Raw genomic sequence first — 22,005 nt, forward strand, 5'->3', positions numbered from 1 at the left:
TAGGTTCCTGGGTTAGTGGTTCTGTTGTGTGGTGTGTGGTTGCTGGTGAGTATTTGCTTAGGTTGGGGGGCTGTCTGTAAGCAAGGACTGGCCTGTCTCCCAAGATCTGTGAGAGTGATGGATCGTCCTTCAGGATAGGTTGTAGATCCTTGATGATGCGTTGGAGAGGTTTTAGTTGGGGGCTGAAGGTGATGGCTAGTGGCGTTCTGTTATTTTCTTTTTTGGGCCTGTCCTGTAGTAGGTGACTTCTGGGTACTCTTCTGGCTCTGTCAATCTGTTTCTTCACTTCAGCAGGTGGGTATTGTAGTTGTAAGAATGCTTGATAGAGATTTTGTAGGTGTTTGTCTCTGTCTGAGGGGTTGGAGCAAATGCGGTTGTATCGTAGAGCTTGGCTGTAGACAATGGATCGTGTGATGTGGTCTGGATGAAAGCTGGAGGCATGTAGGTAGGCATAGCGGTCAGTAGGTTTCCGGTATAGGGTGGTGTTTATGTGACCATCGCTTATTAGCACCATAGTGTCCAGGAAGTGGATCTCTTGTGTGGACTGGTCCAGGCTGAGGGTGATGGTGGGATGGAAATTGTTGAAATCATGGTGGAATTCCTCAAGGGCTTCTTTTCCATGGGTCCAGATGATGAAGATATCATCAATGTAGCGCAATTAGAGTAGGGGCGTTAGGGGATGAGAGCTGAGGAAGCGTTGTTCTAAGTCAGCCATAAAAATGTTGGCATACTGTGGGGCCGTGCGGGTACCCATAGCAGTGCCGCTGATTTATCTCAGCCAGGCTTGCTGCTGCCAGTGAATCAAATACACAGCTGCCCAGGAACTCTGGTCATTTTTCAGGTCCACCATCTTCTGAGGGGGAGAACAGTTGTTCATCCCAGAATAATTCTTCACAGCAATCAACCTACAGGATGTGTGTATTCAACCTTCTGGTAAAATTAACATGCAACCAAGTTCTTTGCTTTGCAGTGACATCTATTCACTGCTAATGTGTTGCACTATCCTGTTGCCTAGCATCAGCCTCAGAGGTCTTTAGAAAGATGTTGGTAATGTTAATGGTTCATATTTGTCAGCAGGAAGTAGGTATGCTACTGTTCACACTACAGATTTGTTAGAGTGGTGTGTGAGGAGATGGCAAAACAGAACTGGAAACTGATTGTGGTCTAGATGGAAATATGTGGTAGGGAGTGAACCATAAAACACACTTCGCTTGGGAGCATGGACTTTGTAGCTAATGTCAGAGTACCCTGAAATAGAAGGCATGAGTGACTGAGATTTGGCCAGGTTTCCCCAGTAGTTATATACATGCCACCCATGAGGAGGGTGCGAATGGACTTCATTAGGCATTATAAGTTATTGCATAGTAAATGGATGCCCGGATCAATGTTACACATCCACATTTCAGAAAGTTGACGCTAGTTGCATGGAAGAAGGGTCAACGGGGCTGGATTATGCTGGTCCTGATCTCTACAAAAGTTAAAGCATTATCCTCCTTTAAATCTCTCCTTAAAACTGTCTGTGGCCCTGAAGCCTAAAAAAAACTTGACAGCAGTTAGGCTGTTGGTATGCTGGGACCAGCACGTTATTATGCTGCCCCGTATTGTCTCATTGTTGTACTCCCTCATCGGTCGGTCTGTCTATCCAGCTGTTTGTTGTCTCTTGCCTAGAACGTAAGCTGTCTGGTGCAAGGACTGTCTTTTTATTCTGTGTTTGTACAGCACCTAGCACAATAAGGTCCTGGTCCATGACTAGGGCTCCTAGGCGCTATGATAATACAAATAGTAAATAATAATAATATAGGAATGCTGTGGTTCTCACAACAGCAAACTGTAGTTTTCCCCTGGACTTAACAGGCTGATTGAACATCTGCGTGAATGCCCAGGAGCCTTGTGAGGAATCACAGGACTACAGGGAAAATGGTCTGCTCAAATGAAACTTGGCTATCAGTCAATTTCTAGGTTTCAGAGTAGCAGCCGTGTTAGTCTGTATCCGCAAAAAGAAAAGGAGTACTTGTGGCACCTGAGAGACTAACCAATTTATTTGAGCATAAATTTTCGTGAGCTACAGCTCACTTCATCAGATGCATTCAGTACAAGTTCTCCTTTTCTTGACACTAATGCGGTTTTCTTGGTACTGTGGAGTATACAGGATTCGTTGAGAGAACAAGAAGCTTTCATTCATTGTGATGTGTGAGCAGTGACCAGGAGAGAGAACCAAAGGATCTACTGGAGGAATTGTAACTTCCAATGTTCCAGGGAAGAATTGTCTTCCCAAACCATTTCTGTGGAGGGTGACCATAGACATGTGGAAGAGGATAGGTGAATACCTAGTTTGTTCTACTTATGCAGTTAATAGTGTTTTGTATCTTCTAAACTAGCCCTTTCCTCTCATGTTAATTGACATTGTCTTTTCTCTTCGCTTTGATGAACTGCGCTCTGAAAGCTTGTGCTTTCACTGGTCAACCAGAAATGTGTATTGACATCAGTAGCTGTTATTGATGCAATAAGGATTCTAGGGCATCTGTAGCACTCTAATGAACAGTCGTGATCCGTAGAGTGCCATAAATCCAAGCTATATCTGCCATAAAAGATATGGGTTTCCACATTGCTTTAGGAATTGCTATATGTATGTGGCTGGCCTAGTTAAAGTTATCTGATGTGGTCAAAAGGGATTCTCCCTGCTTTCCTCTTGAAAACTTCCAATTGTGGTTTATAAGATCCAGCTAATCTCAGTACTTGGCTGAATATTTCTAAGTCTTAAAATTGCCCACTATAATAGTTTGAATTTCTCAAGTTGTTCTTAACTCTGAAAACTTTAACTATGAATACCTCTTTCTAGTTCTGACATGTTAGAATTTTGCCAAAAGAAAATGAAAGTATAGTCATAAATAATGAGCAAAATTTCCTTCAAGAGCCACACTTTATGTATACATCCTCCCCCACTCACCCTCATATATACAGTCTTTTAAAAATATGCTTTTCATCTGAGTCATGACTTGGATAAGCTAAACCTGTATTTCCATTACTCTATAGTCTGAAGATTAATTATGCATTTTATCACTTGGTTCTTAGATCAAAAGAAATGAAACTGCAGAGTCTGGGGTAATTTTTTTCCCCATGTAGTTGCAGTGTTCCCTGAGCTCTAGTCATTAGCATAAGGAAATCCCTCATCTTACTGGTCAAACAGTGATCAGAGCTTCTTTCCAAAACTGAAGGCAACACTTTACGTAGGTCAAGTTAGGGGTTCTCAGACTCTTTATTAGTGTGGACTACACTTTAACAGAAAGATTGCCCTGTGGATTTTTCCTCTCCCATTCATGATCACATGAACTACCTCCTCTTCCTTTGACTGTATTATTTATTATTTGTATTACTGTAGCACCGAGGAGCCCTTGTCATTGACCAAGACCCCCGTTGTGCTAGGCGCTGTACAAACAGCTAACAAAAGACACTGCGTGCTCTAAAGAGCTTACAGTCGCTGGCAATAACAGCAATTGCTTACATGGAAAAGTAATTTTAGGAAAATATTAAAATGTACTTTTAACTTTATACTATGACTTAGCAACTGGAAACAAGGGTTAGCACCGTTGACCTAATCCAAAACTCAATGAAGTCAGAGGGAATCTTTGCATTTACTTCAGTGGGCTGTTGATCAGACCTATTGGACCAGCTAGCTCTCTGCAGACTACCCGCAAATGATCCAGGGACCACTTTCCCTGTTGTCCCCTTTTAAAAGGCAATCTCAAGCAAACTCTTGTGTTCTGAATAATTTCAGGTTCTCAGATAGAGGGCAAGACGGGATCTTTCCTTTCCTGCTAGTGTCTTCTGCAGCCATTCAAAATCATGGATTTGTTTGTGTTCTGAAAGCAGGGGTGATGGATGATGCTTTATTTGTTTAAGCAAAGCTGCCACAATAAATACAAATTGACAGAAGCTTTTTTTGGTTCCGGCCACCTGAATTCTTTATTACATGGATGAAAGGCACAGACCTGGTTTTTATCATCCTACTGCTAATTATGTCACCTTATTAATACTGGGGCTGTAGTCATCATGCTATCTCCAGGGCAAATCTTGAAACTCTTAGCAGGCCCATGAGGAAGCCAAGTTATGCTTTTAGCAGTTAGCTGATAAAGTGAGTGTAGCTTTGTTGCTCTGTGTATATAGACTTTTTAAGATGTTTAAATATAACTATTCTGGGAAGGAGATTTTGGCTCAGCTTGAAAGTTAGTAGGGGGTGGATTCTAAAACCTGAAAGGTTAGTATTACTTGCCCTGTATCTGTCCTGACACATCAGTCCTAAAACATTTGTCTCTGTGATGGGGGCACACTAGCCCTTAGTGCACCCCTTGCATCAGGGCATGGTGTTGCCATTATCTTCTGCTCCGGCACCTCCTGATGGCCGTCTGCCTCTTGCTGGCTTTTCTGTGGGTCAGCCCTCTGGCCAGGTCACAAAGCCCAAACCCCTTCTGGGATAATGAAATGTCCAGCTGTAAGTCCAACCCAAAGAGATCCAAATAATATCTGCTTCTGCCCCTCTTGGGACAAACTAATAGCTTTTTCTCAAGCAGCATTCTCCACACTGCCTCCCTTCGCCCAGGACGCTAGCAGCTTACCTCTGGGGTCTCCCTACTCTCATTTCTCAATACCACCTCCCCCCCACCGGAGCTTAATCTGCTCCCTGTGAGTTTTTCCCAGTCTGCTGTAGGCTCTAGTTTACAACTCCCCCAGTTATCACTATGCCCTAACTCAGGGCTTCCCCCCTATAGGAGTCTGCACTGCTTTGCCTGGGTTCCCCCAGGGAGAGAACTCTTCTCCTTCCTCTCATGTGGAATCTCTCCTTCAATGATCTTCATCTTCCGACTCCCTTCTCAGGAGTCAGTTTCAAAACTGTAGGACTTTCTGATCTGGAGACCCCTGTCAGCTCTCTTCCCCGTGCCTAATCGCAGGTGCTACCCATTGTCTCCCTTCCCCGAGGACCCTGCCAGCTCTTTGGGGCTCTTACTGTCAACTGCAAGTACTTGTTCAGGGTTTGCCCCCACAGAGGCCTACTGTACATCTGGTGGGTTCCTCCCAGCTTGCAACAATTGCAGACCATCTCCAGAGAGCCTTCCCTTTCTCTTCCTTCCGCTACTCAACTTCCTCCTTTGTACTGTTCTAGCAGCTGCTTTCTAGCTCAGCTGCTCCATTACTGAGAGCTAACGGGTGCCACCTGGAACACCTGATTGCTCCCAGGTGCAGCCCACAGGGTCATCACGGGGCCAGTTAGGCCTTGATCCTTCCTGAAAGGTCACAGGCCCCATGACAGCCTTGAATGGAAGACATATTGATCAGATCTGTACCTCTGCCACGGTTTATCATGATGATTGACTTGATCGTGACCTGAGCTACTCTGGGAGAAGAATATACAGAGGAAGGGTGGGTGTCTCAAGTGACCAGATGTACTTGTTCCCCTCATGAACTATGTTTTGTTTATCTTTAAATGTAAAGTATAGCTACTCATAGCCCCTCCTTTCGTAATGAGCAGAACCCTGCAAAGTTCACAGATAGCTGTGAACACACTTCAACCCTTCAGCGCATCAAGGAGTAAAGAGATGAAGAGTCAATAAGCACTTGTGTTTATGATTATCAGATAATTTTTAAATTTTTCTGCATAAAATAGCAGAGGGGTTTGAAATTTAAAGAATGTTATGTCACAGTAAGAGTTGCTTGTATTTGCTGAGGTTACACAGAAGATCCTTAATGCTGTGGTAGCTTTTGAATGACAGGAGAGAAGAATTATACTTGTACAGGACCTTTCAGCTGAGGATTGCAAAGCATTTACAGACATGTAAGCCAAATAAAACCCATCTGGTAGATGGTGTTATCCAGGAACCAGGCACAGGGAGGTTAACCAATTTGCCCAAATGTAAGAGACAATATCTACAGGAACTCATTGTCCCCTATAGCACAATATCCGTTTTCTATAGCTGTACCATTCACAGGGCTGGCTCTGAGATTCTTCTGTAAAGCCGGTCTGGTTGCACAGTCTGTCCTTCTCTCTCTCTGTTGATCTGCAAACCAGGGAGACCCAGGTTCCAGGGAAGACTGTGGGCTACAGAGGAATACACAGATGAATTTCAAACACATTTTCTAATCTGTGATTCACAGCCCCCCGACAGTGAAAGTTTGCTTGGAGCTCCCATAATATCAGCTAGTGCTCAATAGAGAAAAGCAAGAAAGAGGGGACATGAATTGCACGATTTACGGGTATTAATAAAAGAATTTCAACAATTTAGATTATTTCCTAATGTACATATTTGTGCTGTTTCCTCTCTGAGGTCACTTTTAAATGCCTTAATGTTTCTAAGGCTCTTGTATGCTGTAACTATAGTAGTAAAGAACGAGGTCAGTGACACGTGTTGAGAAAGCTATACTTGCACCCCTGGTCTCAGAAAACATCCTGACTGTGCCTTTAAATTATTTATACAGTGCCATATGGTAGGTGTGCATGGCATTTTACAAATAGATGAAAAGACAGACCATTGTTTTAAGGCGCTTATTGCATAGCCTTTTGTATTAATGTTTATGGCAAAGCCCAGGGACTGCATTCAGGCTCATATCATTGTACACCATTAGACATGGCCCCTCCTCGAAGGAACTTGTAGTCTAAGAAAGCCCTTAGTAATAAAAAGGTAATTTCATCATAACGCTATCATGCTGGCAGAATCTGGATAGCAAAGTTGAGGTTTTCTCATGAAAAAATGGAATGAACTGAACAAAGCAGACCACCTTGAACTGCACTGCTCTCACTTTAAAATTGAAATACACAAAGGAGACATCTGTCCTTTAAAATTATTGCAAAGTGGTATTGCATTCAGATCAGCTAATCTCTTGTTAAGTAGCTTTGCTAACCTAGATTAATTCACTACGGGGCAACTCTGCTTCTAAAACTAAAGCAACAGAATCAGAGTTGTGAGCTATATTCTGCCAGACTTAGCATCCACCTACCTCACCCCCTGGAAAAGATTCAGGAAATTGGTAGGAGGTAAACTCACATGGTTCATATAAAATTGCTTCATAGTAAGTCTTGATTAAGGTATATTTAGCCTCTGATGTTACCCTGAAGTTTACTGAGAAGGGCTTGGATTAAGCAGAATGCCAATAGTAAGGCAGGGGTCACAGACCTGGGAAAAACCAAAGGGCCAAACTAACAACAGATTATGTATTTTCAACAAAATGTTTATTTTTCAGCCTTTACGGATGGGCACACATCACCGTGCTCTAGTCTATTGAGCCTGACACATAGGTCAAGCTGGATATAGAATTAGGCTGACGGGGCGGTTTCAGATCAGACGAGGGAACTGCTTCATTAATCAGGTCGACGTCTGTGGTGCCATGCCTGTTTCTGACCCTGCTGGGAGGAGGAAATATGGAGAGGAAGGTGTAGGACAATACATATCTGCCTGGCTAAGTGCAGTGTGTAAACAGAATGAAGATTGAAAGTACAGACATCTTGCATGCATAATTACAATCAATAGCAAGGTCCATCAGCATTGTTGCATTTCAAGCCAGAAGCTCAGCAATGTCCTGATCCCCCTGCATCCCCCTTTCCTCAAAAAAGAAAAAAAAGGAAAAAAAGAAAAAAGACATTTGGATCTAATTACAGGGTGGAACGTTACAAGCTAGAACAGAGGGCTAGAAATAAGAATAAACCTTGAGATTGCTTGTGGGTAGAATTAGGAGTCCGTCATACTTTCACTCCTGTTCAACTGAATATTGATCATGGAAGTATCTGCAGAGAGAGCTTCCTTCTTTTTCCCTTAATAGTTTATAATTTGTTCCTAGTGATGAAACTCCAGGTATACCATGGGCACATTGGTGTGGAACATCCTTCACTCTTTCCCTCTCAGTGTGAAATTGATAATGGTGGTTTGTAGGATTCTATGTCTCCCTGCCTGTTCTGGGGTGTGTTTTTGAAACCCATGTCAAGCAATATTTTACTAATAAGTAATAAGCAGAACAAAGCATTAGTAGTCATCATGGCTCTTTTGTTTCTAACTCTGAATATACTGTAATGTAGTAAGCCCTAATGTAGCATGCCTCTCTAAGGTATAAACAGACTTAGGCTATAAACGAGCAGTACTAAAGGGTTGGTAATTGTCTTCAAATAGCTGAATAAAAATTTAGTTAAAACTTCTCTGTATTATAAGTCTCGTGGTCTCTCTCAAACAGGAAGCATCCTTGGCAGGGAGGCCCAATCCTGCTCCTCTTAAGGACAATGGCAACGCTCCCATTGACATCAGTGGGAGCAAGAACAGTCCTGTTGCCTAGCTGGATGGCAGAGTCCATTCTTTCAGTTTCCATGCTCCCCAACCCTTTTCTGGCATTTAACTTCTTAATTTGAGCTGACTAGAAAAAACCTGTGGACAAAAGTGGGGGGAGAGATTTTTTCTTCCCTAGAAATGGGTGGAAAAATAGGTGAGGGAGGGGAGAAACTTAAATTGATATTAGTCTGCAGTAATTTACACCGCCAGATGGTAATTGTTTGACATTAAATTGTCGATTGATCTGGTACAAGATTAGATAATCAATACTTTTTTAACGAGCCATGTGAAAGATGAATAGAAGTGTGCTTTTATCTTCAGAGTGGGCAGGAGAGGGGACATCTCTGCTGATATCTGTCTTTGAAAGGGATAAGAGACATTTCAAAACCCATGGTGGCGGCTCAGAAGAGAGATTTGGGTGGGGGTCAAGAAAAACAAGAGGAGATTGATGTGTCTCCTTGACACTGATGAGCTCCAGTGCAGAAGCAGATTGGAGGCGTTTCTGTGAAGCAAATTTTGTAGCCCCAGCTAGGTAATAATGGCAAAGACCCATGTGCCCAAGGCAACCAGGGGCCATTGTAGGCAAAAGGCAGCTACAGAGATACTTCTGAATGAATAATGCCTGTGGATTTTTTTGCAGCAGAAGTTTGAAAGTCGTATAGTTATTTCATATTTATATTATAGTAGCAACTAGAGGTCCCAGTCAGAAGCTGGGGTGCATTTGTGCTAGGTGCTGTTCCAACACATACAGAGACAGGCTTTCTCCGCACAGCTTACCATCTTCCAAATGTTGCATGTGTGTGGTTTAGCCAGTACCTGTTGTTCCTGTACACTGTGTGCTTGCAGCAGTGGATTCTGCCAGGCCCAGTTTCCATCGAACGCTTGAGTCAGGTTTGTGGCGTGTACAGGAGAGGGCTGGGTTATTTGGTGAGGTGGATTGAGGGGGAGCAAGGGAAGCTATAACACAAGGTGGAGTATGCTTAACTGCCTAGTGGGGACCAGCAGCAGAGCCCAGATACAGGCACTAGCACATGGAATCTCTCTGGGTGGGCAGAGACAGTGTTTCCAAATGTGTGAGGCATGGGCAGCGGGGGAAGCTTCCTCTGGGGTAGGCTAACTCCCTGTCCTGCCTCTTCTGCCTGCGGCCCTACCCACACTGCATCCCCACACCCTTCCCCGCTCAGCCCCTCCACCGCACCTCCTTAAGGGAAGGGGTATATGTAGAATTAACCAGATGGGCACAGACAAGCCCTTCTTGTTCTTCAGAATCTCGGCTTTCACTGGAAAAGGAAAAAAAGGAGGTCCCTCGCTGTTGTGGTCAGAAAGCAAACCCTCCAGCCGTGAAGCACATGCAACAAATGCAAAGGCACCTGCCTGAGATGGCAGGCAGCCTGAGACAAAAACTGTGAAGTGTGAACTTGCCCTGGTAATTTCAGTGGGTGCTGAGTTGGATGTCCATGAGGATACTTTCAATGTCAACATGGTTAACAACTGACTTACTCAAAATGTGTAAGACATGAGAGGAGTTGTTTGTTTCCCAAAGAGTGCGGGGGTGCAAAGGCATAGCTGCTGGAGAGAGGAAGGGGCATGGGAGATGTTTACATTAAAATGGGTAGGTCTTTAATAGCATATGGCAAAGTGGGGGGTGGGGAAACACCATTGCTTTCATTTTCCTAAAGAGGCTCAGCTGTCAAATGTTTGTGAAACACTGGGTAACAGGAAGGGAGTGGAAGGAGAGATGCCAAGAGGAGGAAGTTTAAAATGGGATTGCTCTGTGACATACCAGAGGTGCTCAGGATGCTTTGTTTGTTTATCTCTGCCACCACCTTTCCTCCCTCTTATTTTTGTTTCTCTGTTTTATTTTTGTTGTCTCCTGTTTTTCCTGTGGTCTTTCCTCCTCATCACCCTTTATTGTCTCTTCCCCCTCTTCTATTCTTTTCCTTTCCCCTTACCCTCCACCCAGTTTGTACACAGTCCTTCCCACTGATGTTCCCCAGATGTGCTTCTTATTACTGAACAGCTTCGCCCAGCGTAGCTCAACCTCCAGGACAGGAAGTGCTGTATCTGGATTGCTTCCTGATTCTGGATTGCTACATCTTTGCTTCCTCAGCTGCAGGTAGAACCAAAGAACACTTCTTTCTCCTGCTGCTACACTGTAGTAGGACTAGCAAAACGACTGGGACAGGAAATGAGAATAATGTGCCCTGGGCGGTCTGCTTTCAATCAGCCTAAATGACACATCAAGAAGCTGCCTCCCTTTTCCCTTCAGTATTGCCCCGTCACATGGTAGTGGGGAGGGATCTCTCTCAAAATGGCTGACTTGTTTTTTGGTGGAGCAAAAAAATGAATGGAAGTCTCTTTGGGGAAATAGGGCATGACTGTGCTGGCCTAAAAGCTTCTAAGCAAATGCCAGAGTAACCTAACAAATCTTCTAAGACAGAGAACACTGAAGGGGGAAGAGGGAGAACCTGATTCCAGAACCTTCTTAATATCCGCCCCAGTCTCTGTGCTAACTTTCCTAGTCCCTAGAGGTGGTGTCTAGAGTGGCGATAGCTGAAAGGGTTGGATCCTCACACAGTGGTTTAGGGAATGCTAGAGTAACTCTGGTAGATCTAGGAGAAAGGGTTTGCAGAGCTAAAGCCCACATGGCAGGTTCTCACAGTCTGCCTTTGGGCCACACAGTTAAGATGATGACACACATGCAGACTTCAAGCATTGTGATATCAGTTCTGATGTACATTATATGTTCGCGTTAAGCTAATATTTGAGTGATTCCTGTAAAATGCAGATAATAGATGTGTCTGGTTTAATGCCTTTTTTCCCGAGTTTTCTGAAAAAGTGATGTTTGCCTTATTTATAAAACAAACTCATTGCCTTACGTGTTTGCGATTCAGTTTAGTCCACTCAGAAAAAAAAACTGTGTTGATGTTGAGGGGGAAGGGTGTAGAAAGCCATCAATTTTCCTTACTGTCCACTAGATGTCAGCAGAGAACATGCAATATCTGCCTCCTGCTTCTAGCATCCATTTCAGTATCAGAAATATTATATAATGTGGTGATTCTGAAACTATGTCAAGATCATGATGGGTGGGGAGTTTCCAAATGCAAGTGGTGGGTGAAGAGTTGTGTGTCCAATTGCTGTCAAACTGTTTACTTTGTCTAACATAGAGCACAGTGGCAAAGTTTCTTGAATAGGAAAGATTACCTGATTTTCTTATCCCTATTCCTCCACACTTCCTCTAAAGTGACATCATGTCTCTGAGGCTGGGAAAACTAATATTGAAAGGTGTATATCCACATAGTGAGGCAAAAAATAGCTGATTTCAGTTGTTCAAAGAACTTTGTACACAAAGCATGTAGTACGTTCAGTAGAAATGGTTCATGTTGATTTCTGGTGGCAGTGGTGTTTCACCTTCTCCTTCGGGCACGTTTTGGAATATATTGTACATTTCAAATGGCTGAGCTTTCGACCTAAGGCCTTGTAGACGTAATGTATTCTTTGCTTGTGACAATGGTCAGCATGATGGTGCTTAGTCCTTTGACCTGCAATGGTGGCTTAATGGAACATATCCAGATACTAAAAAATAATTGTCACTGTGGAAGTCAGTCAGTTCAAAATGGCCATGCACTTATCCTGGGTGTTTTTTTCCAATAGGCTCTGACTACATTTCTCCTCTTGTTTTGCAGATCACAGGCGTTATTCTTCTCGCCGTTGGAGTCTGGGGGAAGCTCACTTTAGGCACATATATCTCTCTCATTGCCGAAAACTCTACCAATGCCCCCTATGTGCTTATTGGGACTGGTACCACAATTATTGTCTTTGGCCTGTTTGGCTGTTTCGCCACTTGTCGTGGCAGCCCATGGATGCTGAAACTGGTAAGTAAATCAAAAGAACTGTCATGTGGCATATGTGGAAATTGCTTAATCAATGTGCTTTTATTAAGCTTAAACAGATGTTAACTGTAACAGAGGCAAACAGAAAGGTTGTAATGACCTTAATGTTCACTAAGTGTCTCTCGTGCTTTAAAAAAAAAAAAAAAAAATCCCTTCACTGAAACCAGTCAATGAATCACACTGACTTCTCTGCAGTATACAGGACTCTGTGATGGCAATAGTGCTACCAGGGAACCAGATGTATCATTACAGACTTATTAACATCAGAAATGGCACAGCTCTGTAGCTAATTTGAAACAGATTTTTCCCAGGGTGCTTTTTAATAATACAACATGGAATGTAGGGAATACCTCGATGGTAGCTTTTAGTCTAATGCACACTAACTTTTCATTTCTGGCATCCTGTATTCACCTCTATAAAAATAGGTAGACACCAGAAAAGTAAACTCCCAGCAGTATGTCTGTCCATATTTCAAAAGCAGCACAGGGATTTCCTCACTCCAATAAGCTTTCCAATGCATCTCAAAATGTAAGGAAACTGTAGGTGGAGGGAAAAAATGCACAGGTGAGTTAAACATTACACTTATATAAGAGCATTCAGGGACAAAATATAATATGTGGTAATGGGGGGGGGGAGGGCAGAATAGTAATGGTCAGATTAATATGTGGTGAAAGTGAAGTGGGGCAGGGGGAATAACAGGACGGCGTCTTCTGCTACAGTGTTTTTCCCTAAAGATACATTCTCTGACTGTCAGGGCTAACCGTGGCAGTCACTGTTCTGAACATGAAGCTTTATTTTGAACACCTGTATAAAAGTTTTTAAACCATCTTTTTCCCCTCAAAAGAAAACAGGTAAATATTTGAGTTCTGCATTGTTTGTAGGACCTATCTTACTAGTCCTAGCTGCTTTGCCCTCCATTAAAAACAGTTCTCCCTTCTTCCTCCCCCCACCCCAAGCATTCAGCAACTTTTCAAACTTTTCTGCATGACAATTGAGATGAGATGTTCGGAAGATTAAGATGCAATTTCCTGTTAGAACAGCCTGTTTTGCATTGTTTGTCTTCTCAGTTATTCATTCATGTGCAGAAAAAAATCAGACCTAAACTGAAACCTCTCTTTTGCTCCCTCGCTTTTGTAAAGTTTGGTTCTAAATCCAGACTTCAGCCCTGATTCACTTGGTACCTATGATTATTGCCAGTGAAATCAGTGGGACTACTCATGCACTTATGTATCTTGCTGAATCAGGCCATATACCCCGATCCTGCAGTGAAATGTATGCAAGTGAACCCTGGTACCTTTGCAGAGTCCTGTTGACTTCACCGGAGTTCCACACAAATACAGAGTCTGCCTGCATTCATCTCACTGCAGTATCAGGGCCTTAACAACATGGGAACCACCTCTCTGCAGTGTGAATGTATGTTTAACTAACTAACTAACTAACTAACTAAACTATATATATATGCAACTGTCAAGAAATGTCATTTTATGCACATCAAACAACCTAATAATGGGAGAGTGTCCTGCAGTTATTGGTAGTTACACCACATGCAAGGTGTCCTGTATCTCGCCCTCTAAAAACATTAGTTTTTTCCTGTCTTTAGAGGAAATCAGGAGGCAGAAGCTTAAACTCGGAATTGTTTGCATAAGAACTAAAAGGTTCAGACACAACTCTGCCCCTCACTCTGACTTGTGTTTTGTCTTGTTTCTTTGCTTTCAGTATGCCATGTTCTTGTCCCTGGTGTTTCTGGCAGAGCTAGTGGCTGGCATTTCAGGATTTGTATTTCGCCATGAGGTGAGTGGAAATGAATTTAGGTTATAAACGGCGCTGCCTCTCTAAGCAGGATTTGCTGAAGCCTCTCAGAACATGTACAATATACTGGTTGTTGACTTCAGCAATTCCATATGCATCATGAGTGATGTAGCTATTTTTCGGCAGTAATACGTGCAGCCCTCTAAAAACTGATATGATTCCAAATGAAGGGATTTAGCCAAAGCTTTGAGTCTTAGCTGTCTGATATTTACTCTGGAGCTATCTTTCTTTATATGTCCATCTTGTAAGATCTTCTTTACCCTGTTACATATGCTGAGGTTTGCAAAATAGGTTAAATACTTTGCTTAGATACAGCTACTTCAGCCAGGGAGGCATTTGGTTGTGTAATGCAGAGAAGATTTTCAAGACTGCAAAGCCAAACCAAACTAGTTTCCTTGATGTTGTGTAAAACGTTTTTTTCTTTTCCAGTATGCCACTGTCCTGAGAGTAGAGTGAGGCTAGAAATAGCTAGAGATAGGAAACTAGTTAGAAAGATGCCTCGTGAGAACAATACAGTCTGAATTTGTGGCAGCATTGTTACTTTGTCCATTTTACCTAGAACTGTCTTTGTTTTAAGCCCAGGATCTCATGCATCTTTTAAACTGAACCAGGACAGTAACTTTGTAGTATCTCTTCCTCACTTCTTATTCGTAGGAGAATTCTGAGCCAAAAAATTAAAAATTCTGCACCAAAAATAATTAATATTCTATGCACAATATTTTAAAATTCTGCATATTTTATTTGTCAAAATAACACACTATAATCACACCAGTTTCATTTATTTTGGTAATTTATTTCAAAATACCTGTCAGCAAGTATGTTCGTTACAATGCAGACAACAAAAAAGATCCAGGAAATGTTTGTTGACAAATAGATTCCTTACTAGGCATATTAACACAGAACTTTGAGTAATAATTCATTTAAACTACAGTACACAAACATATTTCCCGCACCCCTCAAAAGCAGTTCAAAGGCTTGGGGGAGTCAGGGATAATGGAGGAGCTGAGGGAGAGGGACGTAATTGCTGGGAAGGAGCCTGGGAGTGAACCTGGAGGGTTGTTGGGTCCTGCACCACCCCACCCCCACCCCCCGCACCCCTGGGGTCCGGGCTGCCAGCCCAGGGTCCCGGCTGCTGGCCCCACGCCCTCAGGTCTGCGCAGGGCAGCAGCAGAGCCCCAGGCGCGGAGTCGGCAGCGAACGGAGTCCCCGGCATGGGGCCAGCAATGGGATCCCGGGCACAGGGCCAGCAATGGGATCCCGGGCATGCAGAGCTGCAGCGGAGCCTAACGGTTAGATGTTTAACCAGTACAATTTTAATAGTTTAAACGTTTACTTTTTTAAAACATTATTTGAATCCCTAGACTCAGTATTATCACCCCACTAGCTCCTGTGACCCCCCAGAAGCAGTGTGCCCCGCTCTGTCTGTGTGTGTCCCCCCCATATCCCTTGCCTCCTCACCTGGCCCCATAGGCAGGACGCTGTGAGGAAGGCAGCCTCTGTCCCCTTCCTCTCCATGGCTGGCTGCTCCAGCCCACGAGCCAGCTGCCCTCTCTCCTGGTGCCACATCAGCACCTGGTGGGTGAAAGGTATAATTACAATTTCCCTTCGCCACCCTGTCAGAATCAATTATTGGGGGGCGAGGGGGGTGAAATCTGTGGGGGACATTAATTCTGCACTTGCGCAGTGGCGCAGAATTCCCCCAGGAGTAATTTCTGTCCTTCTGTCTCTTTTCCCTTTGCCATATGTAGTCCTCTAGTACCCTGTTCTGCTGAAAGAGTGTCCTTTTTGGCTGTGATATTTCCCCCGTATGTTTCTTGTGTCTACCTTCACCAGTTGTAGATAGTTCCTGATTTGATTTTGAAATGCCTGTTCTTTTTTGCTGGGAAGGATGGGCAATCTTTTGTCAAGATCAAAAAAAGGCAACCTCCTGAATCTGCCACCAGGCTCTGCTTGCCTCCCAGTTCACATGTTCTCTGCGACATTCCTGAGCTTCTCTAGCCTGGGGAGCAGTATTTCCTTATCCAGAGGGCTCCAGTGCTGCAAAGAATCAGTGCTGCTGCCAAGCAATGGGATTGGCATTGCCTTTTAATGCCCCCTACTTCTGCACAAAGCTCACCTCCCTCATATTGCCAGCACACAAAAGGCAAATTGAAGGTGGAATTCCTCTTCTCTCTAGCTATTTTTATCTAATAGAGAACTGGCAGGTTATACTTCACCTTCCCTCCTGTACATTGTCACAAATCGCTCCTTTAGGTTTTCATACCATGGGCCGTTACTCCTCAGAGTATCCCCTTGCAAACCTAAACATGTAATGAATTTGGGGAAATAAACCAGAAAATTGAAAGCTAGTTAATACTCTGTACTCTCCCTATTTCCACTTCCATTTTTGCTTTTGCTTCTCCCGTCACACTTCCAGCTGTTTGACACGTTCCTCTGTTTAGCAGATGAACTCATTTGCACAGTGTGATCTTCTCCTGGTTGCAGAGCTAGCTGCACCTCTGTCCTCTCACTGGTTCTATGAATGCATCCCTGCCGCTGTCAGGCCTCATGCCTTTACCTGTCCCAGATGGAATTCTGCAATTCTCCCACTCTTAGACCTCTCCCTGGGCTACAGGACGTATGTATCAGCCATGCTTACATAACAGATCCAACTATGATCCAACTGCAGTTCTTCCCTCTAGGGAGTTGGTGACCAGTGGTGTACAGTGATCAGACAGCCTTCTGAAAGCAAAGTATTGCTTATTTTAGCAGCAGAAACAAGGCTTTTGGAAGGACAGGGTTTTAAAATAACAAGGAGTACACATATATACATCTTACCTAAAGTTTCCCCATCCTCTGATGATAACCTAAGTAAGCCTAGCTTCTCCCAGCAGCTCCCTGAGTTTCCCTCTTCTTCTCTTTGAACAACTTTCCTCCCTCCCTTCACACACTCTCCCCCCCTCTCCCCCCCCCCCCCCCCGTCCATGCTGCTTAAAAGAGAATGTCCCTTTTAAAATCTGCTATAGTTCTTTTGTTCTTCTGTCTTCCGAGCTTTGATCCTTCCTGGTCCAAACTGGTTTTGTGGGTGGGGCGTCATTTCAGACTGGGGGGAAGGCAACTTTAACCATGATCCCAGGGGCTGCTTAGGCACCTGAAAACTGTAGGGTTTTTTGCAGACAGTAATTTAGAAATTAGCTGACAGGAACACGAATTTCTATATAAAAAAGAAAATTAAATAAATATTAGACCCAGTTAGCACTAATACTAACATGTTCTGACATCTTGTGTCAAATCACTTAAGGGACACTACTTAGGTTTAAAATGTTAAAGTATATTCTTACTGTTGACTATAACAATTGAAACAATTGTAGAAAAATCTAGATTACTTTATATCATTTAGGCTACTTACTTTTTGCTATTCACTAAGCTTGGAATAGATCATTTAACTTTTGGAAACATTCTACTAGGACAAGTCCCATGAGTTTATACTGCACCTACGTGGGACTCTAGGGGTGTTATCATACTACAAATAATAGACTAGAAACTGACTTTAAACAGGAATGAAACCGACGCTTTTAAGTCACTTTCACATTATTGCTAACCCCAAATGTTTAAATATCATGAGTCAGGCTCACCAAAAATCATGAGACTGTCTTAAAAATCACAAGATTATGTAAAAATAATAGATTTTTTTTTTAATTTGCCTTCTGCTTTTTGAGCCTTTAGGGTGCACTGGGGTCACATTTTGAAGCTTTCTCCACAGCCATGAGGGCCAGAAACTTACTTTTTCTTTAAGAATGAAGGTTGAAATCATCACATCTCCACTTGACTTCAGGAACTGGGGCTTTAAGGAAAACAATAATTATCATTAGACTCATGACAAAATCATGAGTTGGCAACACTGCTTTCACTTCTGTTTTAAAAACTAGTTACTTTCTCAGAAGGCTCTTAAGAACAACACTACAGTGATTTGAGTTGCAGTTCTCACAGGAGAATGTTTAAAACCAAACACCAAGAAAATTCCACATTTTAAAGCTGAGAAAAAAATGGAGTCTTCTGAGGTAGATCAGCATACTGCAAACAGGAAAGGAAAGTAAACAGGCACCGGGGCTCTGGGCAGCTCTTTCTCTTGAAAAAAAGTTGGAGGGTCAAATCTTCCAGTCCTTAATCAGGTAATACTTCTAATCCACTCATATATAATAACATGTGTTCATTAATTATACACTTCATACATAAATATCTGAGCCATCTTATCCAGGGCTACACATTTTATATGCATTGGCTCAGGGACTTTACTTTCTGGCATATTCTGAACAATGCTGCACACACAGACGGTGTCAGTGAATAAGAACATAAGAACGGCCATACTGGGTCAGACCAATGGTCCATCTAGCCCAGTATTCTGTCTTCCAACAGCGGCCAACGCCAGGTGCCCCAGAGGGAATGAACAGAACAAGTAATAATCGAGTGACCCATCCCCTGTCGCCCATTTCCAGCTTCTGGCAAACAGAGGCTAGGGACTCAATAATACAATATCATGGACAATACAAATCATGACAATAATCGTCGACTTTATGGACGCACTTACTGTTCTTTGTTCTGGAATTGACCTGAATACAGCTGAAACCCTAAGAATTTGATGTATAATCATATCTGATATTTATACGATGCTTTCTCATTCCTTCTTTTTCTCGAACTCAGAAAAAAAAAGACAGAACAAAATGGTTTTCAGTTACAATATAAAATTGCGCAGCAGTTGTTGCTCTACGGCCCAGCATGGGGCAGAACCTGCCACTCCTTTGCAGTTAAGTGATCTCTCATCTGAGTCTCATTCTCTCTCTTCATCCTTCTTGACCTCTGTGCTGCTTTTCATGCTGTCAAGTGACATCCTTCCCAATTGCCTGGGACCATTTCCTGGAGTCTCAGAGAACTGGCTGCCTTGGTTTTGCTCCCAGCTATCAGTCCTCCTTTTCCCCCCTACCCTCCATCCTCGGCATGCAGCAGAGAGAGCGGCTGGTCCAGTGAATAGGGTGTCGGCCCTTAGAGACCTGGGTTCTACTCCCCCCATGTACTTCCTGTATGATTTCAGGCCCCTGCCTTAGGAACAGAGTTTCAAAGGTTTTAGGCACCCAAAGATGCAGCGAGGCAGCTAGTGGGGTTTACAAAGAACCTAAACTTCTAGGTGCTTTTGAAAATCCCACTAGGTGCCTAAATACCTTTGAAAATCTGGCCTTTAGTCTATGTGCCTCAGTGCCCCATCTGTACAATGGGGATAACAGCACTGCTCTACCTCACCGAGGGGTTGTGAGGAGAAATATTCAACATTGTGGGGTGCTCAGATACTACAGTGATGGGGTCACATAGGTACCACAGGCAGAGGGGGAACTTCTCTATACCACTGCTATCCCTTCCCTGGGTTTTGGCCTCGTCTTTTCACCCCTCCCCCTCACCTTTCCCTCTTTTCTGATGTGACTTTGGCTCAGAGGGCTTGGCTGTATTTCTTCTGAGTCCTAAGTTCCCTCTAAGCTGCACAGCTGACTATTAAGCCCTGATGCCTCTCCCCCAGCATGGACCTGCTGCGTCACGGAGAGACGCCCCTCCCCTCCGGGCCCAGCATGGACCTGCCTCGGACTTGCCACGGCCAGGGGAGAGGAGTCCCTCCCTTGGCTTGGCTTGGCCTGGCCTGGCCCAGGCCCACCGGAGCTGCCGGAGAGATGAGCCCCTCCCCGGCCCGAGCTGCTGCAGTGAGAGTGGGCTGGGGGGAGTCCTCTCACGGCATCGCAGCCCCGGGGCAGCCTGCACCCCAAATCCCTTGTCCCTAGCCCCACCCCAAAGCCCGCACCCGCATCCCCAGCCTCCGCCTCCTCTTGCACTCTGAACCCCTCATCCCCAGCCCCACCCCAGAGCCTGCACCCCCTGCCAGAGCCCTCATCCCCCCACATCCCAACCCTCTGCCCCAGCCTAGAGCCCCCTCCCACACCCCAAACCCCTCATCCCCGGCCCCACCACAGAGCCCTCACCCTTCCCCCCCACACCTCTACACTCTGCTCCAGCCCTGAGCCGCCTCCCACACTCCAAACCCCTCAGCCCCCCCACATGAATTTTGTTATGTGCACCAATATGAAGGTCATGTGTCACACATCACCTTCATATTGGTGCACATAATAAAATTCATTCCACACATGGACATAAAAAATTAGAAGGAACACTGTCTGAGTCCCCTGCGTTCTCTCTTCAACACCCTCCTTCTCCCCTGGCCCCCTTCCCCTAAAGGAATCCCTGTTTTACCAGCTCATCTAAGGACTTCCAGATCCATAATTTAATTACCAGCCTTTTCTTATCTTAAAATCACCCTGTCTCTGTTTGTAAACAAAATACTGACTCCCTGCCCTGGGCAGGAGCTGAGACCAGCCCCTCTCCCCTGATGAACTCACATTGCTCACTCAGGCTGCAGGGCAGTTAAGAGCTCTGCCTGGGGCTAGGACATGAACCAGGAGCCAGAGCTCCTTTATGAAGCTCCCTTCTGCCCCTCCTAAATGCTGCCCCCTGTTTGCAGGTTGGCTCAAGACAGATGAAATCATCAGAGCTAATAGTTTTGACATTGTCCCTTAACAACTCAAGTTTTTCCTGAGAGTTGGCTGTCTTGAGCTGTGCTTTTCCGTCCTGCTTGTTTTTCAAGTCAGCCTTCTGACTGAGCTAAACTAATATATTCATACAGTAAACACCCCAATAACCAGACTATCATATAGTATTCATAAATTGTCACAGGGCAGCTCCCAATCCATCCTAGCTGTTTTCAAAGATATAGCAATTTGGTGATCTATTTAAAGAGTCCATGGTTGCAAGTGGCAATCTTAAAATGCCATCAAATGGACTTGTGAATGTTAAAGGAGCGCTTTTTAGACTCTGAATATACACTCCAGAAAGAGTGGCAAAAGGAACATACACTTGCTCTGATTTGGCTATCCTGCTAAGGTTGGAAATGGGTGAATTTCTTGGAAAGACTCGGACTGAAAGCTTGTGTATTTAAATGCCCTTAAATGCCCTAAATGCCCTGGTCACTTATAAAATATCACATTCTCTGGCTTCTTCCTCTTAGATCAAGGACACTTTCCTTAGGACATACACTGAAGCTATCCAGAATTACAACGGCAATGATGAGCGAAGCCGCGCAGTGGATGACGTACAACAGAGTGTAAGTTTAAAATAGCTATTTGTAAAAAAGTGTAAACAGAATCTATTCTTGTTTGCTCACAAAACATGAATTGCCAATGGCTCAAACATCTGTGGTAGTAAGTTATGTTTTAGGGGCTAAACTGATTACATCGGTTTTCAGCCTGCATTCCTTCCACACCCACAGCTGCTACTGATTAGCCCTTCGGGGTGTTGGTTCCAGTATTCAATACCTAGAATGGAGAGACAGGATTCTGAACACCTGGGGTGAAATGCTGGCTCCAAGTAGGTGGGAGTTTTGCCGGTGACCTCAATGGTGCCTGGATCGCCTCTTTGGTATTTACTAGCCAGAGAATAACCAGTCTATCCAAGGGTGCTCTGTTCTTGTTTGGGACACCATACTGTCAATATCCTGGATGAAAGAGTCACCACCAGAAGACAGTATTTCACACACTATATTGCCATGGCATCTAGCAGGCATCTGCTGACAACTGCTACTTTGTAAAACCAGTTTAGTTCACCCCGAATCTTGGGCTTGGTCAGTATTAGAAAACTTACAGCCTTGTAACATAATCAATTTAAAATCAATCTAGTTATCCTGGGGCAAACCCTTAATATGGACTCATTTAAGCTAGTCTAAATCACACTTAAGATGATCTAGTTTAATGTAGAAACTTCATTTTACATGTATTTAGTTAAACACAATGCAAGTTTTATAATGCAGACAAGCCCTTGTGCTAGTCTTTAGTTTTTTGGTGTTTAGTTGGGATCATAAAGTGTGAGCAGTTCTTATTCTAAAGGGGCTCTGCCAGTAGCATTATAAAGATTTACAAATTCAAACATGATTA

The 22,005-nt window shown here is 43.8% G+C and overlaps 1 protein-coding gene across 2 annotated transcripts in view; it reads left to right on the plus strand.

The window, feature by feature from the left end:
- Nucleotides 1-22,005, plus strand: part of TSPAN7 (tetraspanin 7) — a 192,583-nt gene that overhangs the window by 144,929 nt on the left and 25,649 nt on the right. For both annotated transcript variants that reach the window (XM_037902396.2, XM_043538045.1), the window contains exons 2-4: nucleotides 11,990-12,178; nucleotides 13,913-13,987; nucleotides 21,084-21,179. In XM_037902396.2, the coding sequence (XP_037758324.1) occupies nucleotides 11,990-12,178; nucleotides 13,913-13,987; nucleotides 21,084-21,179 (360 nt within the window). The remainder of the gene's footprint in view (nucleotides 1-11,989; nucleotides 12,179-13,912; nucleotides 13,988-21,083; nucleotides 21,180-22,005) is intronic.

Source organism: Chelonia mydas, chromosome 1 (assembly GCF_015237465.2).
Source record: "Chelonia mydas isolate rCheMyd1 chromosome 1, rCheMyd1.pri.v2, whole genome shotgun sequence".
NCBI classification, from domain to species: domain Eukaryota; kingdom Metazoa; phylum Chordata; order Testudines; family Cheloniidae; genus Chelonia; species Chelonia mydas.